This window comes from Rana temporaria, chromosome 3 (assembly GCF_905171775.1).
Source record: "Rana temporaria chromosome 3, aRanTem1.1, whole genome shotgun sequence".
Taxonomy (NCBI): domain Eukaryota; kingdom Metazoa; phylum Chordata; class Amphibia; order Anura; family Ranidae; genus Rana; species Rana temporaria.
Window position 1 is genome coordinate 317,522,880 of NC_053491.1, and position 18,763 is coordinate 317,541,642.

General features: G+C 41.7%; 1 protein-coding gene across 2 annotated transcripts in view; it reads left to right on the plus strand.

Annotated features, from left to right (window-relative positions):
- Window positions 1-18,763, plus strand: part of RELL2 (RELT like 2) — a 117,761-nt gene that overhangs the window by 63,631 nt on the left and 35,367 nt on the right. For both annotated transcript variants that reach the window (XM_040344950.1, XM_040344949.1), the window contains exons 3-4: window positions 9,105-9,170; window positions 9,262-9,325. In XM_040344950.1, coding sequence (XP_040200884.1) covers window positions 9,105-9,170; window positions 9,262-9,325 — 130 coding nt within the window. The remainder of the gene's footprint in view (window positions 1-9,104; window positions 9,171-9,261; window positions 9,326-18,763) is intronic.

Genomic DNA, 18,763 nt, shown 5'->3' on the forward strand with positions numbered 1-18,763 from the left:
TTCTAGTGCCACATTTACTTACTCAGATGTATTAACTAACCACATTTGCACATTATTCACTCATCTACAAACTGGGTATTCAGTCTATAAATAAGAAGCCACTCTTTTTTCTGCTTTTGATGTCTCATTTATTTTTTTTATTTTAGTCATTTTTTAACAAGAAATGTGTATTTTTAGGCAGAACACATTTCCTGCAAATTCTGGAGACAAAATATTGGCTTTTAATTATTTATTTTTTGGTCTTTATTGACAGTGATTATCAATAATAATGATCGAAACACAATGTAACAATAATTTCACTGAAACTATACGCAAGAATTTTTGGGCTTGTCATTTGTTTGTGTCTAATTTTTTAAACAAGATTTTAACACAACACAAAAATTTTTTTGTTTTTTTCTAAAATTAGTTAACTTCTTTCTTTAGGTGAGATTTATTGTTCGTTTTGTGATCTGAAACTGGAAACATTTACAAACCAAAAAAGATCAACACCAAACAAAAATTTAAAAAAAGAACAGCAGTCAGTCATATGGATGGTGTGCTTTCACACTGGAACACGCCAAAATTTCTAAATGCACACATTCAGTGAAAACTCGCCAAATGTCATTGGTTAAACAGACAAATGGCCACATGTGCTATCTGACATCATGGGTGATCAATGTCTGTGTTTTGTGGGAGCAAACCCTTCCTCTCAACTAGTTGAGGATCGAGGAGGGGTTTGTACCCACAAAGCACAGACAATAGATAGTCTGTGATGGCAGATAGCACATATTGGCACACTGTGTGTGCATTTAGAAATTTTGGCGTATTATAAAGTACAAAAATTAAAAAGGGTTTTGTGGGCGGGGGATGGGCGGGGGATGGGCTTCTGTGGTTCAGTCTTTGACACGGCCCATCATGTCCATGATATTTTTGTAATTTTGGTTGATGACTAGCATCCTTTGTCGCATGTTCTCCATTTCCGTGCTACACTCAGAAATGACATTTCGCACATTCTGCTCCATGACTAGCATCCTTTCCTGCATAATGTCCATTTCCGTGCTGCACTCCATTAGTTGCTGTACAATGATAGAAGCACTTGCACGTGAAAAATGTGCTACTCCATCTTGATCCCCTAAAAAGAAACAAATTGGCATTCAAAATATGTAAATAATTTCCAGCCTATCTGCATATGTTTGGCCCTATTAATATAGGGGTGACACTGACCTGATGGCCTGATAATTTCCACATCCCCAATTTCTTCATCTTCTATCACTCCTCCTTCTTCCACCACCTCCCCATCATCTTCTATCACTCCTCCTTCTTCCACCACCTCCCCATCATCTTCGACTCCTCCTTCATCCATCAATCCACCTTCTTGCAATTCGCCAAATTGTTCTTCCGCCACTTGCCCTTCATCTGATATAAATTCTAAGTCCAAAATAACTTCTTCCTCCTCTCTTCCTTCCTCCTTTCTTCCTTCCTCTTCTCCTTCCACATCCTCTTCTCCTTCCACATCCTCTTCTCCTTCCACATCCTCTTCTCCTTCCACATCCTCCTCTCTTCCTTCCCCAGCCTCCTCCTGCTCAACATGTGGAGGTGTTTGATTTTCCGGGTGTCTGGCCCTCTCTGCCTCCTCCAATTGCTGGCGTCTTCTTTCCCCTATAAGAAATAATAAAAAACAAAAGGGATACTCATCAGCACACAGATATTGGATATCATAAATCGCACACATTGCATAGACGATACATTTATGATGATTTTTGGTTGTTTTTTCTTTCAGCAATCCTCCATTTTTGGCGTAGTTCTAGGCCAAGCTCAGATCCTGCCCCTTTTTTGCAAAGAAGTGACACACATGGATGTCCCCCCAAAACATTAATTCTCGTCGACCCTCCAAATAAATATACTTTGATTTTTGAGACACAGGTGCTTTGCATTTCAAGATGTTAAAACATCAGCTTTATTTGCATTTTGGAGAATGAATCTTGTTTGCCTGTCACATTCACTCAATTTAATTTCTGTGATTTTGCTAGTCAACAATGTTGGAAAACCAAGTTTGGGGCCAGTCAGCCATGTCCAGGTGTGTTGTTCCTGGAGTAACGTCACATTTTTGCGAAACAATGTCATATTACGCGTGTTTACTATTTAACCAAATTTGTTTAAGGTTGTTATTTGACATAAACACAATACAGTATCTACACATGTTCAAAAGTAAAAGCAGGCCAAGGAGGCAGATGTGAAAAAATACATGTCAACACATTATTGCAGACATTCCCCCCCCCCTTAAATAATATGGACTTACTTTTACGCAGAATTTTGAGGATCTTCTTCATGTGATGTGGCTCCCTCAATTTTAAATCGGACCAACGCTTCCGTAGTTGCTCCTTTGACCTGGTGACACCAAACATTCTCCTCATTCTCCTTGCCACCTTGTCCATTATGTGTGACTTCCTACGGTTCGGTGTTTTGTAGGGCCCACATTCACCATCATAATCCTTCCTCCTCATGATGTAAACCAACTCCACCATTTCTTCGAACGCCATATTAGTGGCTTTATATCTTTTAGGCCTGGATCGGGACGGTCCAGCCTCTGTCCCTTCACTTGCGCCATGAGAGCTCCGTGCCCGCTCGTGTGACATCGCCATCTTTCCTTCCCACAGAGATTAGGGGCGTGGAAACGAGGAAATGTCCCGTCAGGGGCGGAGATGAGGGCGGGGATTATTGCATATGCGGAGTGTCGCGAATGCCAACAACGTATTGACGTAGGTTACGCGGAGAATATTCGCGCGATTCCAGAACCTACACAGTTAACGCCACATTTACTTTTTCAATTGATTAGGGGCATGGCAAAGGTGACGAGGGCGGCGTTTCATACATACGCGGAGTGTATAAAAGGCGCTTGACGTGATTACGTAGGTTACGTGTTAATTCAGCGAGCGGAAGAAACGAGGATTGTGAGAGAGGCAGGTAAGAAATTTTAACATGGGATCAGCAGCGGGCTCTAAAATGTAGAGCAATGGGATGGGGGTTTGGTCTGTTGGTTGCACAGTTTTATTAAGCTATTATGTCTCTTGGATACCAGAATGTGATTTTCGTACCCAAATGCTTTTGTAGACATCACAAAATAGAGAGATCAAAAATGCTGTGACTCATTAGTAATTATGTAGGGTGTATTCAGATCAGGCCAAGTATTGTTCTGTGTTGGTTGGACAGAGGTCATTAGGAAGTTTCTTTCATGTAATCAATGCTGAGGGGCAGGATATCTACACATGCAATAGTGCCTTGATGAATGCTGTCATTTGTAATAATTGTGTATGGTTGTAGATTTATATTATTTCCTGCAATGTAACCAAAGGGGCGGCATGTTAAAAAAAAATGTTAGCTAAAACCAACCAATGGGGCAGAGCTGGCCAGCATTTTCTAAACAAGAGACACTGTGTTTGTATTTCTATATAGGTACTACTTTTTTAACAACATATTCTATCAATGTAAATGCTGAGGCTTTTTTTAATTGTGTTTTTGGTTTCTTTTCATTTTTTCAATCTAGAATAAAAAAAAAAAAAAATTTATTTCACAATGGATCTCCTGCAGAGCCAAGACATTATCCAGCATTTGCTGGATAAATTTCGGGAAATGCCCATCCTGTGGGATTCAAAGCAGGACCATTACCACAATAAGGACGTACGAGCGGCAGCACTTGAACAGCTAGCAGCATACATGAGGACATGGGTGCCAGAATGCAGTGCCAACATGGTGAAGGATAAACTTGCCAACCTCAGGGGCACATATAGGAGAGCGTACAAAGCTCACCAAAAACAGCTAAGATCTGGAGCAGCAGCAAGACCACCAAAGGAACCCAAGCTGTGGTATTACAACCAGATGTCATTTTTGCGGGATCAACTGGAAGGCAGGCCATCAATGTCGAGTCTGAATCCCAACCTTTCCTCCACGCTACCTCCCAGCGGGACTTCCCAAGATCACCACAGCCCTGCAGAGTCAGATGAAGAGGGCCTGGCTGACAGAGAGGCAGATCTGCGCCTCTACGATGATGAGGTATAGTAGTTTCATAACTATTTATGTAATAATATTAATTATTGTTTGATTCTTGACTTGATATTGGTTAATAAAATACAAGCTGGGAAGTAAAAATCTAAAATCGTGGGCAAACAAATAGGTGTCAGGGATGACAACTGCAGGGGTCAGAGGGTGAGTCTGTTTTCAAGTTTAAATTCAAGGCAAAAAATAAGATTCAAGCATGAAAATGTGAGTGAGTATATTCCTAAATATATTACAACATGTCCCTTTTTTTTACACAGGAAGAAGAGACCAGCCAGGAGGTGGCAGATCCTCTCCTCACTGACAGCCAGGCCGCAGGGGTCAGTGGCAGCCAGGAGGAGGCCGGGCCCAGTGGCGTTCAGCAGCTCCCCAGGACAAGCACCACCAGCCAGGCTCCTCCCCTTTATATTAGGCCACCAGGCCGTAAGAAGAAATTGGGGGCAGTGGAGGAAGCCAGCCTCCAAATGATTAGGGAGGCGAGTGCCATCATGAGGGCCCCCCTCAACCCCACTGAGGCCTACAGTGCCTCCGTGGCACATGACCTGAATCAAGGCACGGAGGAGCAGAGGCAACTGGCAAAGGGCGTGATCAACCAGGCCCTTTGGTGGATGCAGAGGGAGCTGCTGACCCCAGACACTGGGCTATGTGACCCGGCCCGGCTTGCTGAACACCATTCTCCTGCTGCCACATCATCCCCACCTGCAAGGGCCCAGGGAAGACCCGCTGGAAGGCAGCCTGGAAGGAAGGTTTCAAGGAAGAGGAGACGTTGATGCCCTGCCTTCCATTTGATCCCCCACAAATGGCATCTTGTTTGGACTACCACAGCTTGGGTTCCTTTGGTTATGTGCTGCTGCTTCAGATTTTATTTAGTGTGCTTCCTGAGGTTGGCTAGTTTATCCTTCACCATGTTTCAAATGCAAGTTTGCATGTATGTTGCTAGCTGTTCAAGTGCTGCCATTCTGTTTTTGATCCTTTTTATAATTTGCTCAAATAAAAGCCTTTTTGTTGATTTGAAAAACTTGCCTATTGTTTGTAATACTGTGGGTATTATTTTAGGCATCATACATTACAAACAAATAAAATGATTAATCTAAAATATTCACTAACTCATGTGGGGGGGGGGGGGGGTCATTTGGTGTGCCAACATGGTAGACAATTTAAACAACCTTCAACAAAATCATGTTAAATATACAAACAAAAGCTAAATCAAAAATATTTCCTATTAAAATATTCTAAATGGTGACATAACTATAAACACCTAAAGAAAGTGGGAAAGATAACCATTAAACATTAAAAGCAAAAAATTTGAAATGTGGAGGACCACTAAAAATATGATACGTCGGGCCAATAAAAGTTTGCAAAAATCTTACTACATCACAGCTAACAAATGTCACTTTTCAGTATGGAACAACTCAGTTGAAATAACATGAGCTAAATAACTGATTAGTTATAGCAAGAGAAGAATGAATAAAACGACGGCATCAAGCATTGGTTATTGTGTGTTTTGCTTCAGTGTTCTATTGCTAGAATTAATCTTTCTATTGACGAATGTGCCATATCCCAAAGAAACGTGAGTTTTACCTGAACGAGCGCTCCCGTGGCCTCATTTAGTCTGAGCATGCGCGGGGTTTTTGTACGTTGGTTTTGTGTACTCACCACCAAACATGTACGTTCGGACAGGATTTGAGCGGACGGTTTTAAAACAAGTTTGGAAATAAATGTCTGCTGGAAAACGGCCCGGCGGGCAAATGTACGGTGAAATTCTGTACGCTCGTAACTACACACGACCAAACATGTATGCTGAAACTGGTCCGCGGGCCAGTTTCAGCAAACATGTTTGGTCGTGAGTATGGGGCCTTAGCTGTATCCTGCACAACGATTTTCCAGCTTGCATGACCTAATCTAGGTGCCAGCAGCCTGAGAGTGATTGTCACTGGGCTACGTTAACTAAGCAATTAACCCTTTAAATGGTCACCACCCCTTTTTACAGAGAAGGAGGAAACTCTAAACTATGATTTTAGAATAAAATTCTGTAACATACAATGTCACCACAAACAGGCATATTCTGTAATTTATACGACAATAGCACTCTTCAAGAGACAGGGATTCTCCTAGCTAGCATTAAAAGCTTTAAAGACACGTTTCAACACTGGTTTTAATAATAAAAAGGTCAAAATGGTGCAAAAAAATATTTACAAAACAAAGATATCACAAAGTAACAAAGAGAACAAGCAGCAGCAAGACAATAGGTGAAAAAGGCTAAATACTGGCAAAGTCTTTGGTTTTAGCAGAGTTCAGTCAGTGAGCAAGGTGTTATTGGTTCTCATAACTTGACTGATGTTCCTTGGTTAGGCCCCTTTCACACTGGGGTGGTGTAGGCGGTAAAGCATTGCTATTTTTAGAGGCGCTATTGTGCCGCTAAAACCACCACAAAGCACATCTGCAGAAGCGATTTGCCGGCGGTATAGCCGCGGTGTCCCATTGATTTCAATGGGCAGGAGCGGTGGAGGATCGGTATACACACCGCTCCAAAGATGCGGCTAGCAGGACTTTTATTACTGCCCTGCTAGCGAACCGCTCCAGTGTGAAAGCCCTCAGGGCCCTCAGCCCCTCAGGGCTTTCACACTGGAGACACAGCAGCGGCTCTTTCAGGTTTGTTTGCAGACGCTATTTTTAGTGCAATAGCGCCTGCAAAATGACCCAGTGTGAAAGGGGTCTTAATGGTACATGGGAACTGTTAAACTGTCCTGGCATCCCCCTTTTCTCTGGGATCAAAGGGGTGTTGACAGAGGTCATCTTACCAATTAGGTGTCTGAGGAGTGGGCATCGTGTTTTTTATGACTGTATTATGGCCCTCCCTTACACAGTTTTATACTAATGCCGCGTACACACGATAATTTTTCGGGTTCTAAAAAATTACGTTTTTCAGGCTCTAGAAAAAACGTTTTTTTTTTCAACTTGATCATTAAAACGGCCTTGCCTACACACGATCGTGAAAAAAAAAATGCTCTAGCAAAGCGCGGTGATGTACAGCACGTACGACGGCACTATAAAGGGGAAGTTCCATGAGGATGGCGCCACCCTTTGGGCTGCTTTAGCTGATTTCGTGTTAGTAAAAGACGATTCGCGCTTTTCTGTGTGTTACAGCGTGATGAATGTGCTCACTCCATTACGAACGGTAGTTTTACCAGACCGAGCGCTCCCGTCTGATAACTTGCTTCTGAGCATGCACGGATTTTTCACGTCGTTAAAGCCCACACACGACCATTTTTTACAACCCGAAAAATGACAACGTTAAAAACGTTGTTAAAAAATAAAGGGTTTTTTTGCCCATTTTTTAGAACCCGAAAAATGCTCTGAAGCCCACACACGATCGTTTTAAATGACATTAAAAAAAAAACTTCATCTTTTTAGAACCTGAAAAATGATTGTGTGTACGCGGCATAATATTAATATCTTCCAATATGTGTAGGCTGATTATCAGATGGGCCTGTCAGGCAGGTGGTAGGAGACTGCTATCTCCCTTTCTGTATGCTTTAATGTAGTCATGTCTACCCTACATTTGTTCGCTAAGATATTCCCCATTCAACTATATACTTAATATTAATGTGTCTTGGTCCTGTTTGAGTTTATGAATTGTGTGTTGGGCAGAGGTCTCCCCACGCCTAACTGCTTTCTGGGTATATATTTTATGGCGCGCTGTGGGGGTTATTTATGAAAGGCAAATCCACTTTTGCACTAAAATTACAAACTACAAGTGCAAATTGCACTGAAAGTGCACTTGGAAGTGCAGTCGCTGTAAATCTGAGGGGTAGATCTGAAATGAGGGGAAGCTCCAATCGTGCAAGCTAAAATGCTGTTTTTAATTTTCCTTGCATGTCCCCCTCCGATCTACAGCGACTGCACTTCCAAGTGCACTTTCAGTGCAACATCAAGTGCACTTTGCACTTGAAGTTTGCACTTGTAGTGCAAAGTGGATTTGCCTTTCGTAAATAACTCCCTATGTGTTCCAAGCGCTTTAGTTGCCCTACAAACCATGAGTGACAGAACTGAAGGTTTTTGTCAGTTTTACGATAGGTCAGAGGTAGGTGTTAATCTTTAGATTTTTTATGGTCAGCAGAAACTAACAGACATCCTGTTAGAACTCAATTAGCTGTTTAAAGCTTTGTAAAGACCCAGGTGCTGGTGTCTGCTATCCCTAAGTTGAGATAACAGGCTCTTTTGAAGTGTGTTAAAGTTAAGGCTATGAAATTCACGAATTGAAGGAGAAGGGAGGGGTAAGATCCCTGGGCTATTATGACAAACATGGCTGAGACCTGAACAATATGGATGTCACCTTCAGCACTACAGGACATACTCAATATTAAGTGGGTGGTCATGTTATGGTGGGTGGCCATAATGTTTTAGCTGATTGGTATATCTCTCAGCACAGGTTTACATTTCTATTTATTGCACAGCTTAAAGCGGGAGTTCACCCATTTCAAAAAAAAAAAATTTTCTTCCCCTAGATTCCTGCTCGTTCGGTCTAGGGGAATCGGCTATTTGTATTAAAATATGAGCCGTACTTACCCGTTTTCGAGCTGCATCTTCTTCCGTCGCTTCCGGGTATGGGTCTTCGGGAGCGGGCGTTCCTTCTTGATTGACATTCTTCCGAGAGGCTTCCGACGGTCGCATCCATCGCGTCACTCGTAGCCGAAAGAAGCCGAACGTCGGTGCGGCTCTATACTGCGCCTGCGCACCGACGTTCGGCTTCTTTCGGAAAATCGTGACGCGATGGATGCGACCGTCGGAAGCCTCTCGGAAGACTGTCAATCAAGAAGGAACGCCCATTCCCGAAGCCCATACCCGGAAGCGACGGAAGAAGATGCAGCTCGAAAACGGGTAAGTACTGCACATATTTTAATACAAATAGCCGATTCCCCTAGAGAAAACGAGCAGGAAGCTAAGGGGAAAAAGTGCCCTCTAAGGGTGAACCCCCGCTTTAAGTAATATTGAAGCTTAATGGTTCAGAGCTGTAGACTAATAGATACTATTATATGATGACAGAACTGATCTGTTTGTCTTTTGTACAGTCACAGATGAGATCTCGAATGAAGACACTGTTGAACGTATAGTCAAGTGCATTATAGAGAATGAAGGTAAGCATTTGTAGCCTGTATTGTGATTGCTTCACTAATTAAGTTAGCAGGTACTCAATAATAGTCTTGTTTTTATCTTTGTCCACTTAAGCAAATGCGGAAGCACTTAAACAGATGCTGGGGGACACAGAAGGAGAGGTGGCCATCGGTCCCAAGTGAGTATGATTTTTTTATCAGTACATAAGTTGTTTGGTAATAAAATACTCTCAAAGTTATTTAACCGCTTGCTGCCCACCCACCGTCAAATGACGGAGGGGTGGTGCGGCTCTCGTTCTGGGACAACGTCATATTACGTCGTCCCAGAATGGCCGCTCTCGCTCTGTAAAGAGCTGCGGCCGCGGCTCTTTAACCATGTGATCGGCTGTGTCCAATCACATGGAGATACCGGTAATCGGCTATCTCATCGCCTTAGTCTGACAGAGTGTGTGGCAAGGAGAGCCAATCAGCGGCATCTCCTCCCAGGGGACATCAAGACATATAATCAGGGCACTGATCATCAGTGCCTTGATTACAACAACACATCACCAGTGCCAGCAATCAATGCCCACCAGTGCCAGCAATCAGTGACCACAAGTGCCACCAATCAGTGCCCATTAGTGATGCCAGTCAGTGATGCCCATCATTGCTGCCATTTGTGCCCATCAGTGTCACCTATCGGTGCTCATCAGTGCCCATAAGTGCGGCATGTTAGTGCCTCCTCATCAGTGCCACCTAATCAGTGCCCATAAGTGCCACCTCATCAGTGCCCATAAGTGCCACCTCATCAGTGCAGCCTGTCAGTGCCACCTCATTAGCGCCCATTAGTGAAGGAGAAAAAATTACTTAGAACGTACGTACGCGGGCCCGACACAGTCACTTTACGTAGTTTACGTAAGCGTTTTCCCGGCGTATACTTACCCCTGCTTCTATGAGGCGCAGCCAATGTTAAATATGGCCGTCGTTCCCGCGTCAATTTTTTTTTTTGTACGTAGTTTGCGTACGTCGATTCACAAAACCACTCGTCGCAAGTTACGCTCACGCCGAAACCAATGACATCCTAGCGAGGTCATTGGGAGCAATGCACGCCGGGAAAATTTGCGGATGGCGCATGCGCAGTTAAATCGGCGAGGGGACGCGCCTGATTTAGATGCTACACTCCCCCCTAGCCGCGGAATTTGAATTCCGCCGGGGGATTTAAGATACGCCGCCGCAAGTTTGGAGGTAAGGGTTTAGTGAATTACCCACTTACCACTAAAACTTGCGGCGGCGGATCTTAAATCAGATAGATTACGCGGATCTAAATATCCGCTGATCTATCTGAATCTGGCCCAGTGCCTTGAAAAATGATTAATCCCCTGGAAATTTTCCACATTTTGTCATGTTACAACCAAAAACTGTTTTTAATTGGGATTTCATGTGATAGACCAACAAAGTGGTACATAAATGTGGAAGGAAAATGATAAATGTTTTTCAACATTTTTTTCAAATAAATATGTGAAAAATGTGGTGTGCATTTGTATTTAGCCTCCTTTACTCTTATACCCCTAACTAAAATCTAGTGGAACAATTTGCCTTCCGAAGTCATCTAATTAGTAAATACAGTTCACCTGTGTGTAAATACATCTGTTCTATGAAGCCCTCAGAGGTTTGTTAGAGAACCTTAGTGAACAAATAGCATCATAAAGGCCAAGGAACACCCCAGATTGGTCAGGGATAAAGTTGTGGAGACGATTAAAGCAGGGTTAGTAAAAAATATCCCAAGCTTTGAACATCTTACGGAGCACTGTTCAATCCATCATCCGAAAATGGAAGAAGTATGGCACAACTGCCAACCTACCAAGACATGGCCATCCACATAAACTGACAGGTCAGGCAAGAGTATTAATCAGAGAAGCAGCCAAGCCCATGGTAATTCTGGAGGAGCTGCGGAGATACATAGCTCAGGTGGGAGAATCTGTCCCCAGGACAACTATTAATCGTGGACTCCACAAATCTGGCCTTTATGGAAGGATGGCAAGAAGAAAGCCATTGTTGAAAGAAATCCATAAGAAGTCCAGTTTGCAGTTTGCGAGAATGAACTGCGCATGCGCCGCCCCGAAATTTCCCGCCGTGCATTGCGCTAAATGACGTCGCTAGGACGTCATTTTTTTTAACATAGACCTGAATTACGTCCATCCCGATTCACGGACGACTTACGCAAAAAAAAAATTAATATTAAACGCGGGAACGACGGCCATACTTAACATGGCAAATCTAACCATACGCCGCAAAACACCAGCTTTCACTATACGCCGGAAAAAGCCGACTAGAGACGACGTAAAAGAATGCGACGGCCGCGCGTACGTTCGTGGATCATCGGAAATAGCTAATTTGCATACCCGACGCGGAAAACGACGCATACTCCACCCAGCGGACGCCGAAGTATTGCATCTACGATCCGAAGGCGTACAAAGCCTGTCTGATCTAACCCAGATGCCGTCGTATCTTGGTTTGAGGATTCAAACTAAAGATACGACGCGGGTAATTTAAAAGTACGCTGGCGTATCAGTAGATACGCCGGCGTACTCGCTCTGTGGATCTGCCCCAATGAGGGTTATTTACGAAAGGCAAATCTACTTTGCACTACAAGTGCAGTTGAAAGTGCAGTTGCTGTAGATCTGAGGGGGACATGCAAGGAAAATAAAAAACAGCATTTTAGCTTGCACATGATTGTATAATAAAATCAGCAGAGCTTCCCCTCATTTCAGATCTTCTGCTCAGATCTACAGCGACTGCACTTCCAAGTGCACTTTCAAGTACACTTGCAGTGCACTTGTAGTGCAAAGTGGATTTGCCTTTAGTAAATAAACCCCTATGTGTGGCAAAAACTAACACTGTACATCACCCTGAACACACCATCCCCACTGAGAAACATGGTGGTGGCAGCATCATGTTGTGGGCATACTTTTCTTCAGCAGGGAAGCTGGCCAGAGTTGATGGGAAGATGGATGGCCAAATACAGGGCAATCTGTTAGAGTCTGCAAAAGACTGGAGACTGGGGTGGAGGTTCACCTTCCAGCAGGACAACGGCCCTAAACATACAGCCAGAGCTACAATGGAATGGTTTAGATCAAAGCATATTCATGTGTTAGAATGGCCCAGTCAAAGTCCAGACCTAAATCCAATTAAAAATCTGTGGCAAGACTTGAAAATTGCTGTTCACAGACGCTCCCCATCCAATCTGACAGAGCTTGAGCTATTTTGCAAAGAAGAATGGGAAAACATGTAACTCTCTAGATGTGCAAAGCTGGTAGAGACATTCCAAAAAAGACTTGGTGATTCTACAAAGTATTGACTCAGGGGGGATGCACGCCACACTTTTCACATATTTATTTGTAAAATATTTTGAAAACCATTTATCATTTTCTTTCCACTTCACAATTATGTGCACTTTGTGTTGGTCTATCACATGCAATCCTAGTAAAATACATAAAGATTTTTGGTTGCAACATGACAAAATATGCAAAATTTCAAGGGGTATGAATATTTGTCCAAGGCACTATAGATCATAGAACAAAATCAAAAATAGTTTTCATTGTTTTGACTGCTGTAATCTAATAAAGGAAGATGGCTGTTTTTGGTAAAGTGATTACATTTAATAACATTTTAGTTACATAGTTGCTTGGTTAGTCAAGTTAAAAAAAAAAAGACACAAGTCCACCTAGTTCAACCAGTAGAGGAAAATAGTGTATTTATAAACATCTGAGCATTAGACCTTATTTGTTAAAGATAAAATAAAAAAGCCAGATAAGAACTGTATTGCCACATTCATTTTTATACATTATACAATTTTTCTTTTTGATTTCCTTTAGATTTACCCATCCATTAAGGGCGCACGGGCGCCTCCCCCCATCCATGCATCCGACCCCCATGCAGGATGCCGGATGCATGAATTCCAAAGGCAGGGGGTGTTTTTTGAAGCATGTGATTAGTGCCTAAAGGCTTGAATAGGCTTCAAAAGCAGGTGGGCTTGGGACGCAGAGCACTGAAAAAACGAGCCCACCCAGTTGTGTGACAATGGCGAATGAACTGTTTACCGCCCCTGGATTTACCTTCAACTATCACTATGTAGTAGAAGGGCCTGTATGCATATGAATTGACAATGTTTAGGTTTGACCTCATATTGTATGGTTTTGGTAAATCTAAAGGAAAGTTGTACCAGAAAATTGTATAATGTATGGCCAGCCTTGGACCCAGTGCTCTTAATAATCAGCACCCAATACAGACCTGGTTGGACACACCCCTCTCTACCTTTGCAATACAGGTCATTTGTGAATAGGGGTGTGGTAGTTACTCAGCTCTGCCAGCATAGACCATTGGAATGGAAGTGCAGAATGCAACATTTTCATTGAAGGAAAAGCGTATTTTAAAGAATTTCCAAATCAGTCATATTAGTCAACATAACTAGTGGGGATACAGGATTATGAAGAGCTTTAAAGCCTAACTCCAGCCCGGATACAATTACATTTTCTGACATTTGTTTATTGCTTTTAATACATCATACATACTGAACAAAGTTCCCTTATAAGGGTGGGTGCATGGCCAAACAGGCACCTTATAAATCCAGTTTGCAGAAGAGAGCCAAGACAATTCACTAAAGTCCTCTTTCTCAAGGTGAAACTGAGACCTAAGACACCTCTGCTTGGCCTTGAGAAAGCAGGTCTGTGTATCCGTAAAACATTGGTACTGATATGGGATTCTACTAAATTGTTGTCTAAAATATCATCTTGGTGCTCCGACTCTCTTCTGTTTATTTCTGTCTGTGACATCATTGGTGAGATTTTCCCTTATGTCCTGCCCTTGTAAACCCATACAATAAAATATACAATTTTTCCTTTTACTTCCCAATACTCCATTGGGAAAGTTGAATGTGGGGTGACATGTACAGAAGACTTTGTCTTTCAGACATTTTGATACATAGAGCCAATTATTTTTGTATAATAACTTCCGTGATATGGAATTTTTAAATTTCTTAGTTTTGAAATTCTATGCAGTTCTTTTTCTCAAAAATATAAAAAAAATGTTGTGCATATATCTCGTTCTTTTGCAAGATTTAGATTTATCTAATCAAACTTAATGGACCTATGTATTTGGAATATTATATCTTCTTGTATCCTTGCTATAATGGATTAATTGTAGGATTCCATTATCTCCTTTCAATCTATTCCTGCTGCTTATCTCTTTCATTTATTAATTACCAATACCATTACATAATGAATTCTAAGAATGTTTTGTCTGAGGCATTTACTGTCCTCACCAACATGACTTTATTATATTATTATTGATCTGTATCAAAATCCAACTGAAAGAATTATTTTTTTAAATCCGTGTAGCCTTCAAATAACTTGAAGCAATAATTTAAATTTTAAGAAAAAAGGGCAGAGCAGCAAAAGACTAAAAAATACCAGGTACGAAAATGCATGAAAACGCGTATAAACAGTGCATCACAAAGCAGCAAAAAATGTGTTTAAACACAAATGCATTTTTCAATTAGTGACACTAGGCAAAAAGCTTTGTATAGGCCTATGTAACGGACCTATGAACTATTCTGCCTACAAAGGACTGCATGACTTGTTACAATTGGATTTACCACATTATATTCTGAGCTCCAAGGGTTAATTATGGAAGGAGCTCTTTCACTGCTAAATGCTAATTGACGCTCTGTTGTGTATTACCAGTTAACAGCCTCCTGCCAGGTGTATGCTAACGTGATCATCTGTGAGTGTGTATTGTTCTAAAGGTTAATTGAATTCTATTGAGAAAGAAATGTGCCTGGCCAGGTCATGTTAAGTGGATCTCGGTGCCGGAACGTCTAGAGACTGATTGATTCAAGGAGATGTCATTATTTCAAAGTATCTGTGTGAAAGGGGGGCGGAGATTGTCAGTGTTCCTGTAACAGTTGTAAGCACATATAAGCTAGGTAAAATGTCCCATTAAAAAGCCTTTTTTGACCCTTCAAACGCAACCTCGTCTCGTTCTTGAAGGGGGACTCTCTCTCTCTGGATCTTGGGGATGGAATGATACCGGTTTTACTTGCATATCGCACTTTGCCAGGGAAAAGGACTTTTCCAACGGCTGATACCCTCTCACTAGCCCGGGTAGCCGTTACAGCCTATATTGATCCTTGTCGCTTATATGAATATTCATACATAAATTATGTGAACGAGATGTCCCCTTTAAATTTAAATGTGCTAGACCATCTGAACCTAGTAACCAACAAAATATGAAAAAAAATTGCTATTCTTTGAATCATGTGACAAACACTATGTTAGAAACACATGTAAAAATAATACCATAAAGTGCTAATACTCATCATATATAACCAAAGTGTAACAAATAATCAATATAGATAATATCCGTACAGATGGACAATTGTTCATATGGATAGTCCAGACTCAAGATAGAAAGTCCCAAAAGATAAAAGATTCACTTCCAAGTGTAGAAAAACACTCAGTGCAGTGGTAGTAGAAGGTGGCACCAGATCATACCACCCACAAATAAGGCAAGTTCCTTGCCAGAAGATTTTATCCCTCAAAGAGATCATAAAGCGCCTTGTTGTCCCACAGTGCCAATTGTTCTGGCAATGGAAATCCTCTTGTAAAAATCCTAAATGGGTGTGCTGATCATTGTTCCACCATATGATGATGTTGTACTGCAACAATTTTTTTTTTAAATGTCTTAATTTTCCCCAAAATTTTGACAAAAAATTACAACCTTTAAAAAATAAAATACACTGATTTGGGTTATTTTTACCTAAGAAATGTAGCAGTATACATTTTGGACTAAATGTATGAATAAGGATTATTTATTTACAAAATGTTTTAACAAAAAACAATGAAAAACACCTTTTTTCATTTATTTAGCAAACAATAGAAAAACCCAATGGTGATTAAATACCACCAAAAGAAATTGGTGATTAAAATGTATTTTTGGTAGAGTGTTTCATGACAGCAAAATTGTCATTCAAAGTGTGACAGTGCTGAAAGCTGAAAATTGGCCAGTACAGGAAGGGGGTGAAAGTGTCTAGTACTGTACTGAAGTACGGTAGTCAAAGACTGCAATGAACTCTAATGCCACGTACACACGATCGGTTCATCTGATGAAAACGGTCCGATGGACCGCTTTCATCGGATGAACCGATCGTGTGTGGGCCCCATCGGTTTTTCTCCCATCAGTGAAAAAACATATGCCGTGTACACACGATCGGTTCATCCGATGAAAATGGTCTGATGGATTTTTTCATCAGATATGCGATGAAGCTGACTTTCATCAGTCGTGCCTACACACCATCGGTTAAAAAAACAGAACGCGGTAACGTAAAAGTCAACGACGTGCTGAGAAAAATGAAGTTCAATGCTTCCGAGCATGCGTCGACTTGATTCTGAGCATGCGTGGATTTTTAACCGATGGGCGTACACCACAGACGATCGTTTTTTTCTATCGGTTTTTTAACCATCAGATAATTTTAAAACAAGTTCCTAGTATTTTCATCAGACGAACCGATCGTGTGTACGCAGCATTAGAACCTGTTTGCCTTGTTTACCCTCTTATTCCAAAAATTTTCTTTATTTTTTTTTTTTCTTTTGGAATATTGTATGAACTTTTTGCACGTGAAATTAGATTTAAATATTTAGTGGTGTTATTATAGAGGTATACTTTGCACATATGGCTGATACACAGCTGGTGTGAGCATTTTTGGGATGCTCTGGATCGCCGTATACGACAGCGCGTTCCAGTTCCTACCTATATCCAGCAACTTCACACAGCCATTAAAGAGGAATGGACCATCATTCCACAGGCCACAATCAACAACCTGATCAACTCTATGCAAAGGAGATGTGCTGCACAGCATGAGCCTAAGGCACACTTGTGCAATAATCATGCTGTCTAATCAGCATCTTGATATGCCACACCTGTGAGGTGGATCGATTATCTCGGCAAAGGAGAAGTGCTCACTAACACAGATTTAGACACATTTGTGAACAATATTTGAGAGAAATAGGCCTTTTGTGTACATAGAAAAAGTCATAGATCTTTGAGTTCAGCTCATGATAAATAGGGGCAAAACACAAAAGTGTTGCGTTTATAATTTTGCTCAGTGAATGTCACTTGCTCCTCCTACTACTCCCGTCACTCATTCCTTGTTTCTTCTTCTCCACCCACCTTTTCTACCTCCCCTTTTTTCTATTCAATAACCTGCTACTATTTGATTGCTTCCACCCCACATAACATGACTCAGTTTTAAACATTTGTCCTGTGTCACTGTCAAGGAATCAATTACATCCACTATTTATAATCTAGTTGGATATTAATATCAGTGCAGTGTAATAAGCTAGTAATAACATAATAAGGCTGATTCCCCGATAAGCCATTAGGAGCTGGTAATGATGTCCCCTAACTGACTGATAAAATGTTGCCATGATATTCTCCAAGGTCCATTTTAACTTGTGCAAATCACAGGAACATTCAACCTGCTTCAACAAATACCTGCTTCCAAGGATGTTGCCTCGTTGGCTTCAGTAGTTCAGCAGGAACTAAGGGATTGCCCAAAGGGATTAAGGCAGTAAAAAATACTGTAATGGTGGCGACACAAAATATTGACACTTTGGGCCCAATTTGGACATTTTCACTTAGGGGTGTACTCACTTTTGTTGCCAGCGATTTAGACATTAATGGCTGTGTGTTGAGTTATTTTGAGGTGAGGGCAAATTTGCATTGTTATACAAGCTGTACACTCACTACTTTACATTGTAGCAAAGTGTAATTTCTTCAGTGCTGTCACATGAAAAGATGTAATAAAATATTTAAAACATTTAAGGGGTGTACTCACTTTTGTGAGATACTGTATTTGGTAATTGTGTTCTTCAACTTTGGATAGTATAAGTCATGTGATTTGTAGTAAAAGGTCACTAAATGTGTGTATGTCATTCATAGGCCCCGTACACACGACCGAACATGTCTGCTGAAACTGGTCCGCGGACCAGTTTCAGCAGACATGTTCGGTCGTGTGTACGGCCGATCGGACAGGATTCCAGCGTACATTTGCCCGCCAGACCGTTTTCGAGCAGACAAATGTTTCTAAACTTGCTTAGAAACATACCCGCTGGAATCCTGTCCGTCGGACATGTTCGGTCGTCTGTACAGACTTACCGTACATGTCCGAGCGGCCGCCATCCCTCGCATGCGTCGAATGACTTTGACGCATGCGTGGAAGCATTGACCTTTCAGCATCGCGCATGTCGCCGCGACGGCGCGAACACGTCACCGTGCTGTCTGTCCGCGCGGATTGTCTCTCATTTCTGTATGATGGTGTGTACAGCCATCATACAGAAATCTCCGGGCGGGCATGTCCGCTGAAAACGGTCCGGCGGACCGTTTTCATCGTACATGTTTGCCCGTGTGTACGAGGCATTAGATGTGTGTATATGGGACTTTATCATTTTCTTGGACCTAGATTTTAATGGGTTTTGTGCATTGTAAAATAAATACATTTTATATATATTGATAGAGTGTAATGCAGTATTCAAAGGGGTTGTAAAGGTTTTTTTTTTTAAATAGGTTCCTTTAAGCTAGTG